This window comes from Rhinatrema bivittatum, chromosome 1 (assembly GCF_901001135.1).
Source record: "Rhinatrema bivittatum chromosome 1, aRhiBiv1.1, whole genome shotgun sequence".
NCBI classification, from domain to species: Eukaryota; Metazoa; Chordata; class Amphibia; order Gymnophiona; family Rhinatrematidae; genus Rhinatrema; species Rhinatrema bivittatum.
The window spans coordinates 621,153,127-621,172,528 of record NC_042615.1 but is presented as its reverse complement, the minus strand read 5'-3'; the positions used below and the strand labels follow the sequence as shown (position 1 = coordinate 621,172,528).

Below are 19,402 nucleotides of genomic sequence, written 5' to 3'. Positions count from 1 at the left end.
GTTCTGCTACTTGGCTATAAGACTACAAGAAAAACTCCCAAGGACCCAATGTGTAATAAAGAAATCCCTGGTGAGTTTTAGCCACCCAACAAAATAAGATTTATATTTTTTTTTTGAGTGGGTGTTTTAAATTATTGAATTTTCTATTCATCAGCTGTTTTGAAAAATGATTGTTTTTTATTTCTTGATTTTGCTTGATGTTTTATGAGGAATGGTAATATACTGCATCTGGCTTGTTGCAGTTTCCAGTTTGTTTTTTGTCTGCACATTTTGGTTTATTCTTCATGGTCTCTCTTTTTATTCTGTATTTATCTCCTACTGTTAGTGACACCTGTGCGTATATTTTGTTTAATCTTTAAGGTTTTAAACATCATCTCAATAAGATCTTGAATCTGTTTTTAAAATTGTTGATGCACCATTGTCAATTCTAAAAGTAGTTTTTGTTCTACCTATTCCAACTTTGACATAATGTGGCAGAGGGTTGGCATTCTAAAGGAGATTAACTTGGCAATAAGTGGAAGGAGGGGGATGTTCAGGGATAGGAGTTTTGTTTTGTAATGTTGTTCTTTATATATTGGCCATTCTTGTTGCATAGTATGTAAGAGGAAAAATTATGTGGTGTGCTGTTACTTGTTTTTTTTTCTTGTGCCAATAAAGTCTTTGTATAAAAAAAAAAAGTATAAAATTTCCCAAAACACCAATAAAATATTTCAAAACAGACACCTCAAATAACACGCAACAATTAAAACTAATGAGGATTAAAAATTCTCCCATTCTATATATCTGGGATCTTATGGTATCCAGTCACTTTGAGATTGTTGTGGTTTGAGGAGGGGGAACACAACTTTTATCATCTCTCTCACATGCACACTTGCACATGTTCATTCTCACACACATACATAAGCTCTCTCCCTAAAAACTCAGGCTTTCTCACACACACACACGTATACAGGCTGTCTCTTGAAAATGCACATAAACATATATATATACAGGCTTTCTCACACACCAGACTAATAAAAATATCATCTCTGCTCAACTACCTGGTAAGTTTTCTTTGAACATGCAATTTTCAGGTTGCTAGCATCCTGCTTTTTTTATCATTACAAAGGAAATGATGAAACTCAGTCTCTGTACCAAAATTTAGTTATTTGGGTTTGGATAACCTAGTTGTGTTCTAATTTTTTTTTCTGTTTCAGAACATTGAATGGTTTCCAATTGAAAAATTACCATGCCATAGAAATGACATGACCCCAAAGTCTAAACTTGGTTTGGCTCCTAACAAGTTTTTTATGGCCATTCCATTTATACGGTATGTGTTCATTACTATCCAAAGTCGTCTGCACTGGGCAAATACAAGATTTGCTTATACTGTCTTCTTTTCTCCAGTGTCTGAGAACTTTCATTTAGTTTAGTAATGAGCTTGGGTGGTGTTTGCTCTGCTTATATTTCTTTTCTGTAGACCCTTAAGAGACTGGATCACCAAACGGTTAGGAGACTCCTCTGACAGTGACAACGGACTTGCATCCATTGGTAGCACTCCATCCAAGCTTAATCTTGAGAAGATGAGGTAAGGCAATGGATGAAAAATTAAGTTCTATTTCCTAGCACATAGACAGATGGATTCAGGTCCAGTGGATTATGCACCTCTACCAGCAGATGGAAACGGAGCAAACTGATGTCACAGTATATATGCTCCTGCAGTGACCTCAGCCTGCCAGTATTCTCTGTCTCCAGTAAATGGTGGACATGCATTTCTCTACTGGGGATTGCTTTAGATTTTGATAGGAGAAATAGAAGAAAAAAATAAATTGCCCTGCTCTCCTGCGGCAATACCAAATGCTTCCTCTCCCAGCTGAGAATCTTTAAGGTGATTTCTGTGGAATCTGAGGAGTGCCTTGGTCCGGGAGCTGTTTTGTTTTTTTTTAATAAGAATATAAAAAATTACCATACTGGGTTAGACCAAGGGTCCATCAAGCCCAGCATCCTGTTCCAACAGTTGCCAATCCAGGCTACAAGTACCCAAAAACTAAGTATATCCCATGCTACTGATGATAGCATGGGATGAACTTTCATCATGAACTTTCATCATGAACTTGGCTGGATACACATCTTCAGTCACCTGTTAAGTGTACTGATGGACAAATGGCGCCAATGCCTAAGAAATCTAAGTGCGTTTCGCTCTGTGCTGCCTGTCCTAGTCAAGCATATCAGCCTGGAGTACCTTGTAATATGTGTCGGTGCTGCTTAGAGGCTCAGAGAGAATTATCTTCCTCTGATATTACTAAGCCTGGTTCTTCGCAGCCTGATGATGGACTTCTCCTCCAAGAACTTAACCAAACCTTTTTTAAACCCAGCTACACTAACTGAACTAACCATGTCCCCTGGAAACAAATTCCAGAGCTTAATTGTGCATTGAGTGAGAGAATTTTCTCAGATTAGTTTTAAATGTGCTGCATACTAACTTCATGGAATGCCTCCCTAGTCCTATTATCTGAAAGAGTAAATAACTGGTTCACATTTACCTGTTCTAGACCTCTCATGATTTTAAAGACCTCTATCATATCCCCCCTCAGCTGTCTCTCCAAGTTGAACAGCCCTAACCTCTTTAGTCTTTCTCTCGTCTCCAAGCTGAACCTGCAGGAGCATATATCCTGTGACATCAGTTTGCTCCATTTCTATCTGCTGGCGTGGACTTAGCTGTCTGAACAGCTGAAAGGCAGCGGGTGCAGGAAGTTGAACGCTGAGGTGATGGCATATGCCCTTTCCCTCTGCAGCCGGAGACCGTGTCCATACTCAGCTGGGATGGGCTGAGCTCAAGTAAGTTTAAAAAAAAAAAAAGAGAGAAAAAAATCAGAGTAGCGGGGTTGTGTAGGACTTCCTCTGGGCTCCGTGCTTGGCGCACCGTTCCGCCGTTCATTCCCACTCTTGTGAAAGTTAAGGGAACTGGGCAGCCTGGCTGGTTGAGCAGCCCGGGTGGGCTATGCCCCACTATTAGGCTTTTTCCTTTGTGCCGTGTGATGGCATTTTCGTACGCATTTTTGCACATTTTTCTGTGTGTTCGGCTGCCCTCTACAGGACCGTTGATGTGCAAAAATGCGTCTGGCTGTGTCTGAATTGTGTGCCCAATATTTTGGGTGCGCTGCCTGTGTGCACGTTCTAACATATATATTGATTGTGCTCCCAGGTTTGGCGTGGTGACAGTGCGCTTAGTTTTGTGGCGCATGGACTTTGGGGCACCTAACATTTGGGGGCATAGATTTTGTGCACCTAAATTTTTTTTCATCATGAACTTGGATGGATACACATCTTCAGTCACCTGTTAAGTGTACTGATGGACTAATGGCGCCAATGCCTAAGAAATCTAAGCGCGTTTCGCTCTGTGCTGCCTGTCCTAGTCGAGCATATCAGCTTGGAGTACCTTGTAATATGTGTCGGTGCTGCTTAGAGGCTCAGAGAGAATTATCTTCCTCTGATATTACTAAGCCTGGTTCTTCGCAGCCTGATGATGGCCTGGTTAAGGACATGTCTGGAGGAATGTCTGATGCCCACTGAGCTGCCATCCCCAGGTGCCTTCTGGTTTTGGCATGGATCCTTCTACCTTTCTTGGGAGGAATTTTTCAATGATTGCAGTCCTCCACCTGTCCAATCCTGTCAGGTCAGATCCTCAGGCAGTGGCCTCCCTCTTCCAGTACTACTTTTAAGCATCGAAGTACACCTCTGTTAGCTGCGGATATTCCTGACAGGAATCCGGATGGCACTGATGATGTAGATCCTGACTCTGGAGGATGGGGAAATTCCTCCAGGACTGGACTATGTTGTGGTTCTTTCATAGAGGTGAACTGCTGGCCCTGATTTTCCCAGACTTTAGAAGAGCAGTTATGGAACCTGCCGCCTCCTTTTTAGCAGATGCAGGCTATTTGGCCCACACCTCGGCCAGAGGAGTGGCTTCGGTAATAGCGGTCAGGTGTCAGTTATGGCTACGTTATTGGTCGGCCTTTGCTACCTCTTAAGCTAATCTTATGAAACTGCCTTTTAAAGGCTCGCTCTTGTTTTGGAGCAAGTTGGAGAAACTGGCCAGCAAGTGGGGCGAATCCCTTGTTCCTTGGTTGCTGGAGGATAAGAAGCAGTTGTCACGCCCCTTTATTATGAGGGGTTCCAAGCGGTTTCATCCCTACAGAGGGATGACCTTTCAGAGGACTCGGTCTTTTGGCAGGTCAGGTCTGACCTTTCATCCCAGACAGCCCAAGCGAGGCGCTGGCTTGGGTAGTGGATCCTTCCGAGTCTCACAATAAAGGTTTGCTGACCCACCCTCAGGAACAGGGGATAGGGGATGCCTCTCTCTTTTTTTTTTTTTTTTTTCAGAGGTGGGTCGAGATCACATTGGGATCAGTAGGTTCTGGAGGTGCTACAAGAAAGATATGCGCTGGAGTTTTGCAGTGTTCCTCAGGACGTGTTTATGGTATCTCCCTGCCACTCCCCGCAGAAGAAGCAGGCAGTGGATTCCTTGCTGTCAAGGCTCCTCAGTCTGAGGGTTGAGGTTCCAGTACTTACATCTCAAAGTATAGGGCGATATTCCATTTATTTCATTGTGCCCAAGAAGGAGGGCTCCTTTTGTCCCATCCTGGATCTCAAAGGAGTCAACAGTCATTTGCAGGCGACTCATTTTTGCATGGAAACATTGCGCTCAGTGATAATGGCCATGCACTTGGGAATTTCTAACCTCTTTGGAACTGTCCGAGGCATACCTCCATATTCCCATCCAACTGGACCACCAGTGCTTTCTGCATTTTGTGGTGTTAGGGCACCTTTATCAGTTTCAGGTGCTGCCTTGTGGTCTGGCCACCGCTCCCAGAACCTTTTTCAAGGTTACGGTGGTGATGGCAGCAGAGTTGAGAGATGATGGAATCCTTGTACACCCGTATTTGGACGTCTGGCTGATTCAAACCAGGCTTCTAGAAGAGAGCCACCTGGTGACCCTCAAGGTGATCTCCTTGTTGCAGGATCTCAGTTGGGTGGTGAACCTAGCCAAAATCAGTCTTCAGGCATCTTAGTCTTTGGAGTATTTGGGTGTTTGGTTCGGCACGAGGCAGGGCAAAGTTTTCCTGCCAGAAGTTCGTATTAAGAAGTTGATGTCGCAGGTGTGTCTTTTGGTGAACACTAAATGCTCGACAGTGTGGTCCTCTATACAGATACTCTGTTTGGTAGCGGCAACCCTGGAAGTGGTGCCCTGGGCAAGGGCGCATATGCGTTCACTTCAGCGCTCCCTGCTGTCTTGTTGGAACCCACAGTCTCAGGACTATTTGATTTGGCTCCACTTGCCGATGGAAGTCTGCTCTCACCTCCAGTGGTGGTTGCAAGCGGATCATCTGAGAGAGGAAGTTTCCCTGACATCACTGGACTGGTTGGCACGCATGACTGTTGCGAGTTCCAGGATTGGGGAGCTCACTGTCAGGAACTAACAGCTCAAGGATGCTGGAATACAGAAGAATCTTTCTGGAGCATCAATCGCCTGGAAGCCCCGGCGGTCTGGTTGGTGTACTTGCAGTTCAGCGGCAGACTGCAGGGTTGAGCGGTCTGAGTAATGTTGGACAATGTAACAACTGTGGCTCACATCAATTGGCAGGGAGGACCCAAGAGCCAGCAAGTGTCGCAGGAATCAAACCAACTTATGGAAGGAGCGGAAGTGCATCTCTAGGAGATCTCGGCCTCTCACATTGCAGGAAAAGACAATGTAAGAGCAGACTTTCTCAGCAGGGAGAGTCTGGATCCAGGAAAATGGGTATTGTCAGACGAGGTGTTTCAGCTGTTCCCTGTACGTACCTGGATCAGTCCCAAGAAGCACAAAGGTAGGCGATTTTGAAAGCCGTTAGGAAATACAAGAAAAATAAATGCCTTTGGTCTTTTTCAAATCCTTTATTGAAGTGGAGACTTAAAAGAATAATACAGCCCGACTCTGGCTGAGTTTCGCTGTTTTCACAACGGCTGCCTCAGGGCCTTAAATGTACAATCATGGACTCATGATGTTGGAACAAGTCATGTGCTTGTTTATTAATTGTATTTGTCTGTCTGATCCGCAACAGTATTAGATCTTGTCGCTTGTACAGTCAGTCATATTCTTGTGAATACGATGTATCTAATAGTGCCTGGATTTCAAAAACTGCACTGGTCATATAATGCAGCAGAAATGATTAATGCTTCTTACAGTCCACTTCTGGATAAGGATCTCCACTTGTAGTAACAAAACTACAAGTGGCACTATTAGACACATCATATTCACAAGAATATGATTGACTGACTGTACAAGCGACAAGATCTAATACTGTTGCGGATCAGACATAAACACAATTAATAAACAAGCACACGACTTGTTCCAACATCATGAGTCCATGATTGTACATTTAAGGCCCTGAGGCAGCCGTTGTGAAAACGGCGAAACTCGGCCAGAGTTGGGCTGTATTATTCTTTTACGTCTCCACTTCAATAAAGGATTTGAAAAAGACCAAAGGCATCTATTTTTCTTGTATTTCCTTTCGTACCTGGATCAGTCCAGACTCCTGGGTTTATTCATCTGTGCCAGCAGATGGAGACAGAGAAAGTAAAACTGAAACTGCTTCAAATACCCTGGTGCCATCTGCAGTTCCTCAGTATTTCTCTGTCTCCAGCAGATGGTGGCTGGTGAATATACCTGCAGTTACTGGGCACACTGAAGAAATTTTTTTTTCTAGCTTTTTTTTGTTCCTTGAAGCTTTTCTCCCAGGGATCGGGGTTCCTAATCAGGGATTCCTACCCTGTTTGGTTGGGGGTTGGTGATCCTTTTGTATGCCCGGTCCCGGAGTAGCCGTGGGGTGTACATCTGGTGGTCCAAATCCCTCCCCTTACAAGATCACTTCGGTGACTTTTGTTCTTTTGGCTCTGTTAGTTGTTTTTTCACCTCTCCGTTCCTTAATTTGCTGAATTGAGCTAGACTGCTCTCTTCAGCTTTATGAGAGGGGACCGGCTGTAAGATATTAAAGTTTAAAAAAAAAAAAAAGGCAGGGCAGGGGACAGTTAACCAGGCGGAAGGCAGCGGTAAGGTTGGCTCTCCCTCCTCCACTTGCCCCCTCTCCTTTGGGATTTTCTTCTTTTTTTTTTTTTTTTCTCTTCCCTCCCACGGTGCAATGGTGCGCATGTCAGCTTGTCGCACGGCTCCAAGGAGGTTAAATCGCCGCGGTCTGTGTGTGGCGTGTATCTCGGGGCGGGGGGAGGGGCCCCTCTCAGTTCCCACTGCCCTCAAAAAGGAGGAGAGCCGATTTCAGTGCATGTAGACCTGGGTCACATGCATCTTCCCACGAAAGTGGTGGCCATTTTGGGATCCCCTGCAGGCATTTCTGCGCTTTCAGATCCTGATGGGGATTTTTCTCCCCCGCTTTCCCTAGTCCAACCGGGTCCTGTTGAGGGACGGGGGACTCAGAGGGTGCCCTGGATCAGGGTCCCCCACCTATGGGTGGGGTGGATTTGCACCAGCAGGTTTTTCCTGTGGCCCCTCGGCCTTTTTCACTGGAATTTATCCTGCTGTTGCACCAGGCTTTTTTGGCACAGTAGGAAGGCCTTCCTTTACAGCCAGGGAGGAAGGATACCTCCCATTTTGTCCCCTGAGCCGGCCACGGGGCTGGTCAGGCCTGGGATGTTGCAGGATGCCTCAGGTTCCAGGGTGGTATGTTCGGCCTGGCCCACTCTGCGGCACGAGGCCTCGGACCTGGGGGCGACGCTGTCAGGAGAGCCAAGATTGGACCCAGGGGCTGCGGACACCACCCAAGGGGATGTTTCGGACCTTGTCCCTGCACCGGAGGGGGATGACCCCAAAATCCTCCATTTGTTCTGCAGGTAGGAACTTGCCTCACTCATCCCCCAGGTGCTGGAGAAGCTGGGACGAGTCTATCAAAGATGGGGTGGATCCGGTTCTGGAGGGTATGCGAAGCCCTCCCTTTGGGTCGCCATATCATGCATCCATTAAGAAAATGGTGGATCAGGAATTGGGCGCCCTGGATGCTGGTTTGCACGTCAGCAGGGCAATAGTGAAGCTTTACTCCTTGCCGGAAGACACTTTGTGTTCCCCAAGGTGGAAGCGGCAGTCTCAGTGTGTCAAAAAAAACTGCTATTCCTGTGGCAGGAGCGGCGGCACTGAAGGATGTTCAGGACCATAAGCTGGAGGTCCATCTTAAACGAATTTTTGAGGCTGCAGCTCTAAGCCTCCAGGCAGTTATTTGCTCCAATTTTGTGCAGAGAGCTTGCTTGTGCTGGGGTGCAGCATCTCCAGGATGGACAGCTGACAGTTGATTCCCAAGATGGGCAGGCGGACCACTTGGAAGCTTCAGTAGCTTATGTGGCAGATGCCTTGTATGATTTGGTAAGGACATCGTCCCATATTATGGAGGCTGCGGTTTTCGCACAGCGTCTCTTGTGGCTCCGTAGCTGGTCCTCGGATGTTTCGTCTAAGTCCCAGCTGGCTTCTTTGCCTTTTAAGGGATGCCTCTTATTTGGGGAGGACCTGGAGCACCTAGTGAAGCAGTTAGGTGACAATAAAGTGGATAAATTGCCTGAAGACAGACTTAAGGGCAAACTCGACTTCCCATTACATCTGCGTTTTCAGGACAATCTGAGAGCTCGCCAGGCGACGATGACTTTCGCGGCTCAGAGACCCTTTTCTCCTCTGGGTCAGGCCTGGGGGCAGTCCTTTCGCTGAGGTCATCGGCCCTTCAGAGCCCCCATCGTGGGTGGATCCTTGGGATCCAAATCTGCACAATGAGAAGAGGTCGGTCTACTCTGTTCCTTTATGTAGGGGGTTGTGTGACTCGCTTTTACGAGGAGTGGGCCACAGTCACCCAAGATCAGTGGGTCCTCGGTCTAATAAGAGACGGTTACGCGTTAGAATTTGCTTGACCCGTGTGCGACCTGTTTCTTGTCTCCCCCTGTGACTCATTGCAAAAGGACCGGGCAGTACGGGAGACCCTAGACAGGTTACAGTGTTTGGGGGCTGTGATCCCAGTGTCTCAGGACGATATCCGCATGGGTCAATATTCCATTTACTTCGTTATTCCGAAGAAGGAAGGGACTTTTCGTCTCATTCTGGACTTGAAGCGAATGAATGAGGTGTTGAAAATCCCTCATTTTCGCATGGGAACTTTGCGGTTGGTGATTGCAGCCATACATGCTCAGGAGTTCCTGGCGTATCTGGACTTGACGGAAGCATACCCACACATTCCGATTCGGTGAGATCAGCTGCACTACCTGTGGTTTATGGTCTTAGGGCAGCATTTCCAATTTCAAGCTCTCCCTTTTGGACTGGCCATGGCACCCCGTGCCTTCACCAAGGATATGGTGGTCGTGGCGGCGACCTTATGGTATCAGGGAGACCTGGTACATCCTTATCTCAACGATTGGCTCATACGGGCGAAGTCAGAGAGGAGTTGTTGCTCCACAGTACTCCAGACTCTGCAATCTCTAAGCTCGGTAGTGAATCTAGCCAAGAGTCACTTAATCCTGGCTCAGACTCTAGAGTACTTGGGAGCGTGTTTCGTCACGCTTCAGGGCTGGGTGTTCCTGACGGAGGAGAGAGTGGTCAGGTTTGGCGCTTGTAAAGGTTGCGCTTCCCTAGAGCCTGGGACTTCTTGCAGGTCCTCAGCTCAATGACTTCGACCTTGGAGCTGGTACTGTGGGCTTTCGCTCATATGAGGCCACTTCAGAAAGATCTTCTAGCACGGTGGAGCCGGTTATCAGTGGTGTTCCATCAACCTATGTCTCTCACTCCTCCTGCCAGGGACAGCCTGTCCTGGTGGCTTCAAACTCCCAACCTGGTGCGGGGGGTCGCGTTGGAGGTTCCGGACTGGGTCATACTTGCTACCAAGGCCAGTCTGTCTTGTTGGGGGGCAGTTTGCCAGGGACTAGCGGCCCAAATCACCTGGTCGGCGAAGGAGACTTCTTGGTCTTTTCAATCGCTTGGAGACCAGGGCTGTACATTTAGCTTTACTTGACTTTCTGCCTTTGGTTTGAGGCCGGCCCATATCTGTTCTGTCGTACAAGGCGGCACCAAGAATCATGCAGTAGTACAGGAGGCTCAGGTTTTGATCTTCTGGGCGGAACCAGATCTGGTTCAGATAGCTGCTTCGCATATCACGGGGTCGAAAATGTCCAAGCAGATTTTCTCAGTCGCAGTTTTCTCGATCCAAGAGAATGGGAATTGTCGGATGCGGCAATAATGCTCATTTGCAGGAAGTGGGGACATCCACATGTAGATCTGATGGTGACTCAACCCAATATGAAAGCTCCATGCTTCTTCAGCAGACGGGAGAGAGCATGGGGCCGAGGGCATAGATGCTTTAGTGCTGCCTTGGACTCAGGAAGTTCTTCTATACGTTTTCCCTCGGTGGCCACTGATAGGCAAGGTATTGCGGCACATAGAGAGTCATCCGGGGGATGTGGTACTGGTGGCCCCGGAGTGGTCTCTCCGGCCATGGTTTACAGATCTGGACAACCTAGCAGTCGAAGGCCCATTGCAGTTCAGTCATCTCCCTCGTCTTCTGCGGCAGGGCCCCATATTTTTCGACCAAGCAGATCACTTGTCTAGTGGCTTGGCTTTTGAGAGGAAGTGTTTGAGGAGCAAGAGGATTCCGGAAGCGGTGATTACTACCCTTCTCCAAGCAAGAAGAAAGTCTACCTCCTTATCCTGTGTGTGTGTCTAGAAGGTTTTTGAGTCCTGGTTTGTGTCTAAGAGAGTTCAAGCATTGCGTTCTTCCCTGTACGTACCTGGATCAGTCCAGACAGTGGGTTATGTCCCCAATCCAGCAGATGGAGTCAGCACAAGCTTTGAGGGGGCGTATCCATATATACTACTACCCCCTCTGCAGGAGTTCAGTATCTTCTGACTCCAGCAGATGAGAGTAGGGGAATCAGGCTTCCCCTCCTTTTCCTTCACTTTCTTGCTTGATTATGGCTTGTTGTTGTCTTTTTCTGTGGATCAAGTTTGTATCAAGTTTGGCTTCTCTTCCTTGTCTCTTCTCTGCGGCCTTGCTGTTTATTTCTCGTTGCAGCCAGGGGTAAGTTTGTTTTTCCTTTGTAGTTTTTTCCTTTACAGCTCAGCCCCTGGTGCCCGCGAAAGCCGGTGGAGCCGGCCTCTTCGCTCTTTACTCCCTCACCCGCGGCCATTTTACAGCTCCTCATGGGCTGCTGAGCCATTTAGGGAAAGATGTCTGGGGCGGGTCGTGTGGCCAGGAAGGCCCCCCCCCACGGCACCCTCCTCTATTTTCAGACAGCGGGCAGTGCGGGCCGACCGGGCCCCCCCGCAGCGGCGCCTTTGTGCGCGTGGCCCCCCCCGTGGCTTTTTCTTTTCTCCTGCAGCGATCCCGATGCCGCGGCCGTCCCGCTGTGCGGCCTGCGGAGACCCGGGGTCCCGGATTTCCCGGGAGGGCATCTGTGCACGATGCCTTCCCGGGGGGGGAAGGTACCTCACAGTCCCTGACTGATTTCTCTTTTTTGCCCGGGCGGTGCGGGCCGGCCACTCCGCCATTTTTTGGCGGGAACGGCGGCCATTTTACATTCTGAGCGCCCTGAGGCGCAGGCCACGAGGGGGAACGGATCCCTGGAGGCCACGAGGGAGAACGGATCCCTGGAGGACTCTACCAGCGGGGGTGTTCCCCCGATTTTGGTGCAGGAACCAAGCACCCAGAGCCAGGGAGCAGGAACCACGCCGCCCCCGAAGCGCACCCGAGCAGGCCGGGGTTCTCTCCGGAGTTTATCCTGCTCATGCATACCGCTTATCTGCAGGGGCTGGAAGCACCTGTGGGACCCCCCCCCCCCTCCTAAGATCCCTCGGATGTCGCCCTCGACGCCGGCCCCCCCCGACCCTCCGGGAGTGGGGGCCTCCCGCCTTCCTACCCGGGTCCGATCCACGCCCGCGGCAGTTGGGGCGGTGCCAGACCCAGCGGGACATGGACTTGACCTCCCGGACAGGGGACAAGGGGACGGCACACAGGAGGGGGATGATCCGCGTACCCTACGCCTCTTCCAGAGGGAAGAGCTGGACGACCTCATCCCGCAGATCATCCAAGAATTAGATTTGGATCCGCCACCAGACCCGCCTGCCCCAGTAGCTCCCGCTGTCATCACTTCTTCAAGGAAGGGAGATCCTGTCCTGGCGGCACTCCGGCCGAGGGCCCGGGCTTTTCCCATTCATGACTCGTTTTTACAACTTCTCACCAGGGAATGGGACACCCCGGAGGCCTCCCTGAAGAGCAGCCGGGCTATGGAAAAGCTGTACCCGCTCCCCGAAGATTTTCTGGACCTCATCAAGGTCCCAAAGGTGGACTCCGCAGTGTCGGCGGTCACGAAGAGGACGACTATCCCAGTGACGAGAGGTGCGGCGTTGCGGGACACACAGGATCGTAAGTTGGAAGTTTTCCTTAAGCGGGTTTTCGAGGTCTCCGCTCTGGGTATGCGGGCGGTGATGTGCAGTTCGCTTGCCCAGCGGGCTAGTCTCCTTTGGGTGCAACAACTCCTCACGTCTCAGAACCTGCCGTCCGATGAGGCTGCCCAGGCAGATCGGCTAGAAGCCGCAGTGGCGTATGGGGCAGACGCCTCGTACGACCTTTTTTCGGGTCCTCGCAAGATCCATGGTTTCGGTAGTGGCAGCATGACGACTACTGTGGCTACGCAATTGGGCGTCTGATACGTCCTCTAAGTCCAGTCTGGGCTCTCTTCCCTTCAGGGGCAAGTTCCTCTTCGGGGAGGATTTGGACCAGATCATCAAGTCCCTGGGGGAGAACGCTGTTCATCGGCTGCTGGAGGATAGGTTTCGACCATCCAGAGCGTTTTCTTCTTCTCGGACCAGAGCCAGAGCGCAATGGCGCTACAGGGGCTACAGACAGACGGGCTCCCGGCCATCCGCCCCCAGGTCTCAGCCCTGGTTGCGCGCCTTCCGCGGGCATCGGCCCGCACGCACTACTCCCGGAACCGGGAACCCCTATACCAAGTCTTCACAATGATGCCAGTCTCGCCCACTCCCCTGTCCCCAGGATTGGGGACCGACTAACGTATTTCTAAGCGGAGTGGGCACGGATCACCTCGGACCAGTGGGTCCTGGATACCATAAAACACGGCTACGCATTGGAATTTGTCTGCCCCCCGCAGGGAAGGTTCATCTTTTCCCCCTGTGGCTCTGACCTCAAGAGAGGAGCGGTGCAGCTGACTCTGGACAGACTCCGGGAGATAGGCGCTACTGCGCCCGTGCCCTTCGGAGAGGTGGGCTCGGGCCACTATTCCATCTATTTCGTCGTACCAAAGAAGGACGGTTCCTTCCGGCCTATCCTAGTCCTCAAGGAAGTCAACAAATCCCTTCGAGTCGTTCAGTTCCGCATGGAAACGCTCCGGTCAGTGATTGCGGCGGTGCATCGGGGGGAGTTCCTCGCCTCCCTGGACTTAACGGAGGCCTACCTGCACATTCCCATCCGCCCGGACCACCACAGTTTCCTTCGTTTCAAAATTCTGGACCAGCATTTTCAGTTCACGGCTCTCGCGTTTGGATTGGCGCCGGCGCTGCACACCTTCACCAAGATCATGGTAGTTGTGGCGGCAGCTCTCCGGAAGGAGGGCATCCTGGTTCATCCTTATCTGGACGATTGGCTCCTCCGGGCGAAGTCATTCGATCATGGACGCTCAGCGGTGACTCGAGTAGTACGGTTTCTACATTCCCTGGGATGGGTAGTGAACTTCTCCAAGAGCTCCCTCATGCCCTCGCAACGCTTGGGTTTTTTTTGGGGGCAACTTTCGACACCCTACTGGGCAAAGTTTTTCTGCGCCAGGACAAAGCTCAATCCTTGCGGGATCACACACGACGGTTCTCTGCGTTACCAGAGCCCACCTCCTGGGACTACCTGCAACTCCTGGGAGTGATGGGGTCCACCATCGACCTTGTACCTTGGGCTTTCGCGCACCTCAGGACCTTACAGTGGGCGCTCTTCTCCCGTTGGAAACCAGTATTGCAGGACTATCAGATGATTCTCCCGCTCCCACAGAATGCCAGGGACAGTCTGGGCTGGTGGTTGGATCCGCCGAACCTGGCCCGTGGCATGTCCCTCGATCTGCCAAATTGGGTGGTGGTGACCACCTATGCCAGTCTAGCAGGCTGGGGTGCAGTCTGCGATCGAAGCGCCACGCAGGGGACGTGGTCCACGGTGGAGGCGAAGTGGTCAATCAACCGTCTGGAAACCAGAGCGGTCCGGCTAGCTCTGCGACATTTCCTCCCACTTCTTCGCAACCGAGAAGTCAGAATCCTATCGGACAACGCTACCACCGTGGTCTACATCAACCAACAAGAAGGCACGCGCAGCCCGCAGGTCGCGCTCGAGGCGGCGCTGCTGATGCAATGGGCGGAGCGTCATCTCGTCCGGCTAGCGGCCTCGCACGTCGCCGGTGTGGACAACGTCCAGGCGGACTTCCTCAGTCGTCAACTGCTGGACCCGGAGAGTGGTCTCTCTCCGACAAAGCAATGCAACTTCTCGTCCATCGGTGGGGGGCCCCCCACTTGGATCTGATGGCGTCCGCTCTCAACGCCAAGGCTCCACGCTTCTTCAGTCGCCGGAGAGAGCGCGGAGGGAGTGGATGCCCTGGTCCTCCCGTGGCCGCCATATCTTTCTTTTCCACCATGGCCCCTGGTGGGCAGGATGCTCCGCAGAATAGAAAGCCATCAGGGGACCGTGGTTTTCGTCACCCCAGAATGGCCCAGGCGACCCTGGTTTGCGGACCTGCTACAGCTGGTGATCGACGGGCCAATCAGGCTGGGGGCACCTCCCCCAGCTCCTACATCAGGGCCCGGTATTTTTCGAGCAGGCAGAATTCTTCTGTCTTGCAGCCTGGCTTTTGAGAGGCGCCGCCTCCGGCGTCGGGGCTACCTGGAGGCGGTAGTATCCACGCTATTGCGGGCACGAAAGACATCGGCCTATGTTCGAGTCTGGAAGGTGTTCGAGCTGTGGTGTACCAGCCAGGCCACGAGACCCGCTAAGGCTTCTGTACCTCAGATCCTTCAGTTTCTACAGGCGGGGGTGGAAAAAGGGCTCACCTATAATTCACTACGGGTTCAGGTGGCCGCCCTTGGTTCGCTGTTGAGCGATGGGGGCTCTCTTCTACAGCATCCTGACATTGCTCGTTTTCTCAAGGGTGTCAAGCATATGCGTCCTCCGTTACGGGACCCTTGTCCTTCCTGGAGTCTTAACCTTGTGCTTTGCTCCCTGTCGGGACCACCGTTCGAGCCGCTGCGCAGCACAACGATAAAGGATCTCACTCTCAAGACTGTATTTCTTGTGACCATCTGTTCCGCTCGACGCATCTCGGAGATGCAGGCTCTGTTGTGTAGAGAGCCCTATCTCCGTTTCTCCGACTCTGGAGTTTCGCTTCGCACCGTTCCCTCCTTCCTTCCGAAGGTGGTTTCTGCATTCCATGTGAACCAGACGGTGGAGTTGCTGTCCTTCTCTTCCTCAGAGCCGAAGTCTCTCCGTCTCTTGAATGTCAAGCGCACTCTGCGCCTCTATCTGGAGGCTACAAATGAGTTCCGAACCTCTGACCATCTCTTTGTACTCTGGGCCGGTCCTAAGAAGGGGTCTCAGGCCTCGAAGACTACCATTGCCAGATGGCTGAAGGCCGGCATTGCTGCTTCTTACATTGGGGCGGGTCGGACTCCCCCACCCGGAATCGTAGCGCATTCTACACGTTCTCAGGCGGCTTCCTGGGCGGAGGTTCGCTCGGTATCCTCGCAGGAAATTTGTAGGGCAGCCACCTGGAAATCGTTACACACGTTCTCGAGGCACTATCGTCTGCACCTCGCCTCTTCGGTCTCTGGACACTTTGGCGAGCAGGTTCTCCGAGCAGGCCTCGCAGGACCCCACCCGATTTAGGGAAGCTTGGGTACATCCCACTGTCTGGACTGATCCAGGTACGTACAGGGAAAAGAAAATTATTATTTACCTGCTAATTTTCGTTCCTGTAGTACCATGGATCAGTCCAGATGCCCACCGCGTTTGGGTTCTTGATCCTGCTCAGCTCTGCGCTGCTTCTTGCTCGCAGTGTTCTGTGTCTTCACAGTTGTTTCTTTTCGCTGTTTTTCACAGCTCCCTACAAGTTGGTAGGATGTTTGCAGTTACTTGTTGCGGTTACAATTGTTTTCATTATCTGTTTCCACAAACTTGATCCTTCGGGGGTTTCTACTCGGGCTTTGATATACTCGATACTGAACTCCTGCAGAGGGGGTAGTAGTATATATGGATACGCCCCCTCAAAGCTTGTGCTGACTCCATCTGCTGGATTGGGGACATAACCCACTGTCTGGACTGATCCATGGTACTACAGGAATGAAAATTAGCAGGTAAATAATAATTTTCTTTTCACTGTCTCACAACTTGTTATTACTCCAGGACTGGTTAGTCAAAGACCTCTCTTTCAACTCGCTAAAAGTGCAAGTGGCAGCCTTGGCTTCCTTACCAGGGAAGGTGGATGGGTACTGGCTATCTTCTCACCCTGATGTGGTCATATTTATTCGAGAAGTCAAAAGTTTGTGTCATCCTGTGCAGAAGATTTGTCCTCCTTGGAATCTCAATCTTGTTTGTGCGAGGCTCCCTTCGAGCCTATTCGCAGAGCGACCCTCAAGGATTTGACTTTGAAGGTTGTTTTCCTAGAAGCTATCTGCTCTGCGAGGAGAATTTCTGAGTTGCAAGCTTTGTCACGATCCATTTCTTCAGATTTCGGAAGCAGGTGTTTTGTTGCAGACGGTTCCATCCTTTCTTCCGAAGTTGGTTTCTGCTTTTCATCTCAGACAGTGGAGCTGCTGGCCTTTCCGGACTTGAGTAGTTCTGAGCCTAATGTGCGGGAACTTCGGAAGTTAGACGTCCGTAGAGCCTTGTTGCAATATCTCAAGGTCACGAATGATTTTAGGAGGTCTAATCACCTTTTTCTTTTATGGAGTGATCCAAAGAAGGTACCAAGACTTCCATTGCAAGGTGGCTTAAGGAAACTATTGGCTGTGCATACATTCTCAAGGGTCGATAAGTGCTGGAAGGTTTGAGAGCTCACTCTACTCGATTGTAGGTGACCTCTTGGGTGGAAACTCAGTTGGTTTCTCCTCAGGAAATTTGTAGAACGGTGACTTGGAAGTTGCTCATATTTTTGCGAGACAGCTAGATGTGGGTTATCCAGAGGCTAGATCTTTTGGTGAGTGTCTTGCAAGCGGGGGACTCCAGGTCCCACCCTGGTTAGGGAGCTTTGGTACATCCCAGTAGTCTGGACTGATCTGGGTACGTACATGGAAAAGAAAATTTGGTTCTACCTGCTAATTTCTGTTCCTGTAGTACCACGGATCAGTCTGGAGCCCACCCAATTTATGGAGGTGGAGAGTCGTCCGCTCAGCTATTGTATTTTTGACATAGCAGAAGAGTTCTTTACCAAGTTTTTTTTATACTAGTTTTATACAAGGTTTTGTTATGGCACTTAGCTTGGGTACAGGTCAATACTGAGGGAACTGCAGGTGGCACCAGGGTATTTGAAGCAGTGTCCATTTTAATTTCTCTCTCCATCTGCTGGCACAGATGAATAAACGCAGGAGTCTGAACTGATCCGTGGTACTACAGGAATGGAAATTAGCAGGTAAGAACCAATTTTCCTATAGTGGATCGCTGGGGCCTTCTGTTCCTAGACCTGCTGGCACTTCTCGCAATGCGAAGGTTCCTCGAAAATTCAGTTGCAGGAGAGATCCAAGATCCTTGGGTATCGATGCCCTCGTGCAGGTCTAGCCGGAGTACAAGCTGCAATAAACCTTTTCTCCGTGGCCTTTGTTGGGCAGAATAGTTTGGTGGGTCGAAGGCCATAGGGGGATGGTTCTTTTGGTGGCCCAGGAGACCATGGTATGCAGATCTACGAAGACTCCTGATAAACTCCCCCCTTCATCTTCCAGCACACGGGAATCCATTGCAGCAGGGACTAGTCCTTTATGAAGATCTGACTCGGTTGTGTCTTACAGTATGGCCCTTGAGAGGGCTCGCTTGTTGAAGCGTGGCTAATCTATGGCGGTGATTGCCACCTTACTACACATATGAAAATTCTCCACTTCCTTAGCCTATGTTCAGGTTTGGCAAGTGTTTGAGGCTTGGTGTGAGGATCGAGGAGTGTTTCTTCATTCTATTAGGATCCCGCTCATTTTGGAATTTTTGCTAATCTATGGCGGTGATTGCCACCTTAATACACATATGAAAATTCTCCACTTCCTTAGCCTATGTTCAGGTTTGGCAAGTGTTTGAGGCTTGGTGTGAGGATCGAGGAGTGTTTCTTCATTCTATTAGGATCCCGCTCATTTTGGAATTTTTGCAGGATGGGTTGAATAAAGGGTTGGCCCTTAATTCCTTGAAGGTACAAGTAGCAGCTCTTGTCTGTTTCAGGGTCAGGTGAATGGTGAATCCTTATAGTCTCATGTTGATGTGGCCCGTTTCTTGAAGGAGTGAAACATCTTTGTCCTCCCTTTTGATTACCGGTACCTTTGTGGAGTCTGAATCTAGTTTTGGACCTTTTTGCGAGTCCCACGTTTTGACTGATGTGCTCCCTTTTCTTGTGCTTACTGACCTTGAAAACGGTGTTTCTGGTAGGAATATGTTCTGCACCTCAAATTTCCCAGCTGCAGGCTTTGTCTTGTCTGGAACTGTTCCTCCGGGAGTGATTCAACTGTGTACTGTTCCTTCTTTCTTGCCTAAAGTGGTCTCAGATTTTCACTTGAATCAGTCCATTTCCTTGCCTTCTCTGGATAAGGAAAGAGATGCAGAGAAATGTTACCTGTTGCGTCCCTTGGATATCAAGAGACATGTCCTGAAGTATCTGGAGGTTTCTAAGCATTTCTGAAAGACGGATCTTCTGTTTGCCTTCATGGGGGAGGTAAACAGGGCGAGCTGGCTTTGCGGGCTACAATAGCTCGCTGGATTAAGGAGGTAGTCACGGCTGCATATGTGGCCACTGATAAGCCATTGCCTACTCAGTTAGGGCTCATTCCACTAAGGCTCAGGCAGTGTCATGGGCGGAGGTTAGATTGTTGTCCCCCGTTGACATTTGCTGAGCTGCGAGGTGGTCCTCCTTATACATCTTTTCCAGGTATTATCGTCTGGATGTGCAGGCCTGGGAGGATGCAGCTTTTGCACGGGCGGGTTTGACTGGACTGCGGGCAGCCTCCCGCCCTATTCAGTTGTAGCTTTGGTAAATCCCACGGGTCCTGAACCCATCTGTCTATGTGCTAGGAAATGAGAAATTACTACTTATCTGATAATTTCCTTTTCCTTAATATAAACAGATGGGTTCAGCTTCCCACCCTTGGCTGCCGAATGTTTTTGTTATGATCCTCTTGGGT

General features: G+C 50.2%; 1 protein-coding gene across 1 annotated transcript in view; it reads left to right on the top strand.

The window, feature by feature from the left end:
• DCP2 (decapping mRNA 2) overlaps positions 1–19,402 on the top strand; it is a 106,091-nt gene that overhangs the window by 50,404 nt on the left and 36,285 nt on the right. The window contains exons 6-7 of the mRNA XM_029571565.1: positions 1,197–1,309; positions 1,460–1,567. Coding sequence (XP_029427425.1) covers positions 1,197–1,309; positions 1,460–1,567 — 221 coding nt within the window. The remainder of the gene's footprint in view (positions 1–1,196; positions 1,310–1,459; positions 1,568–19,402) is intronic.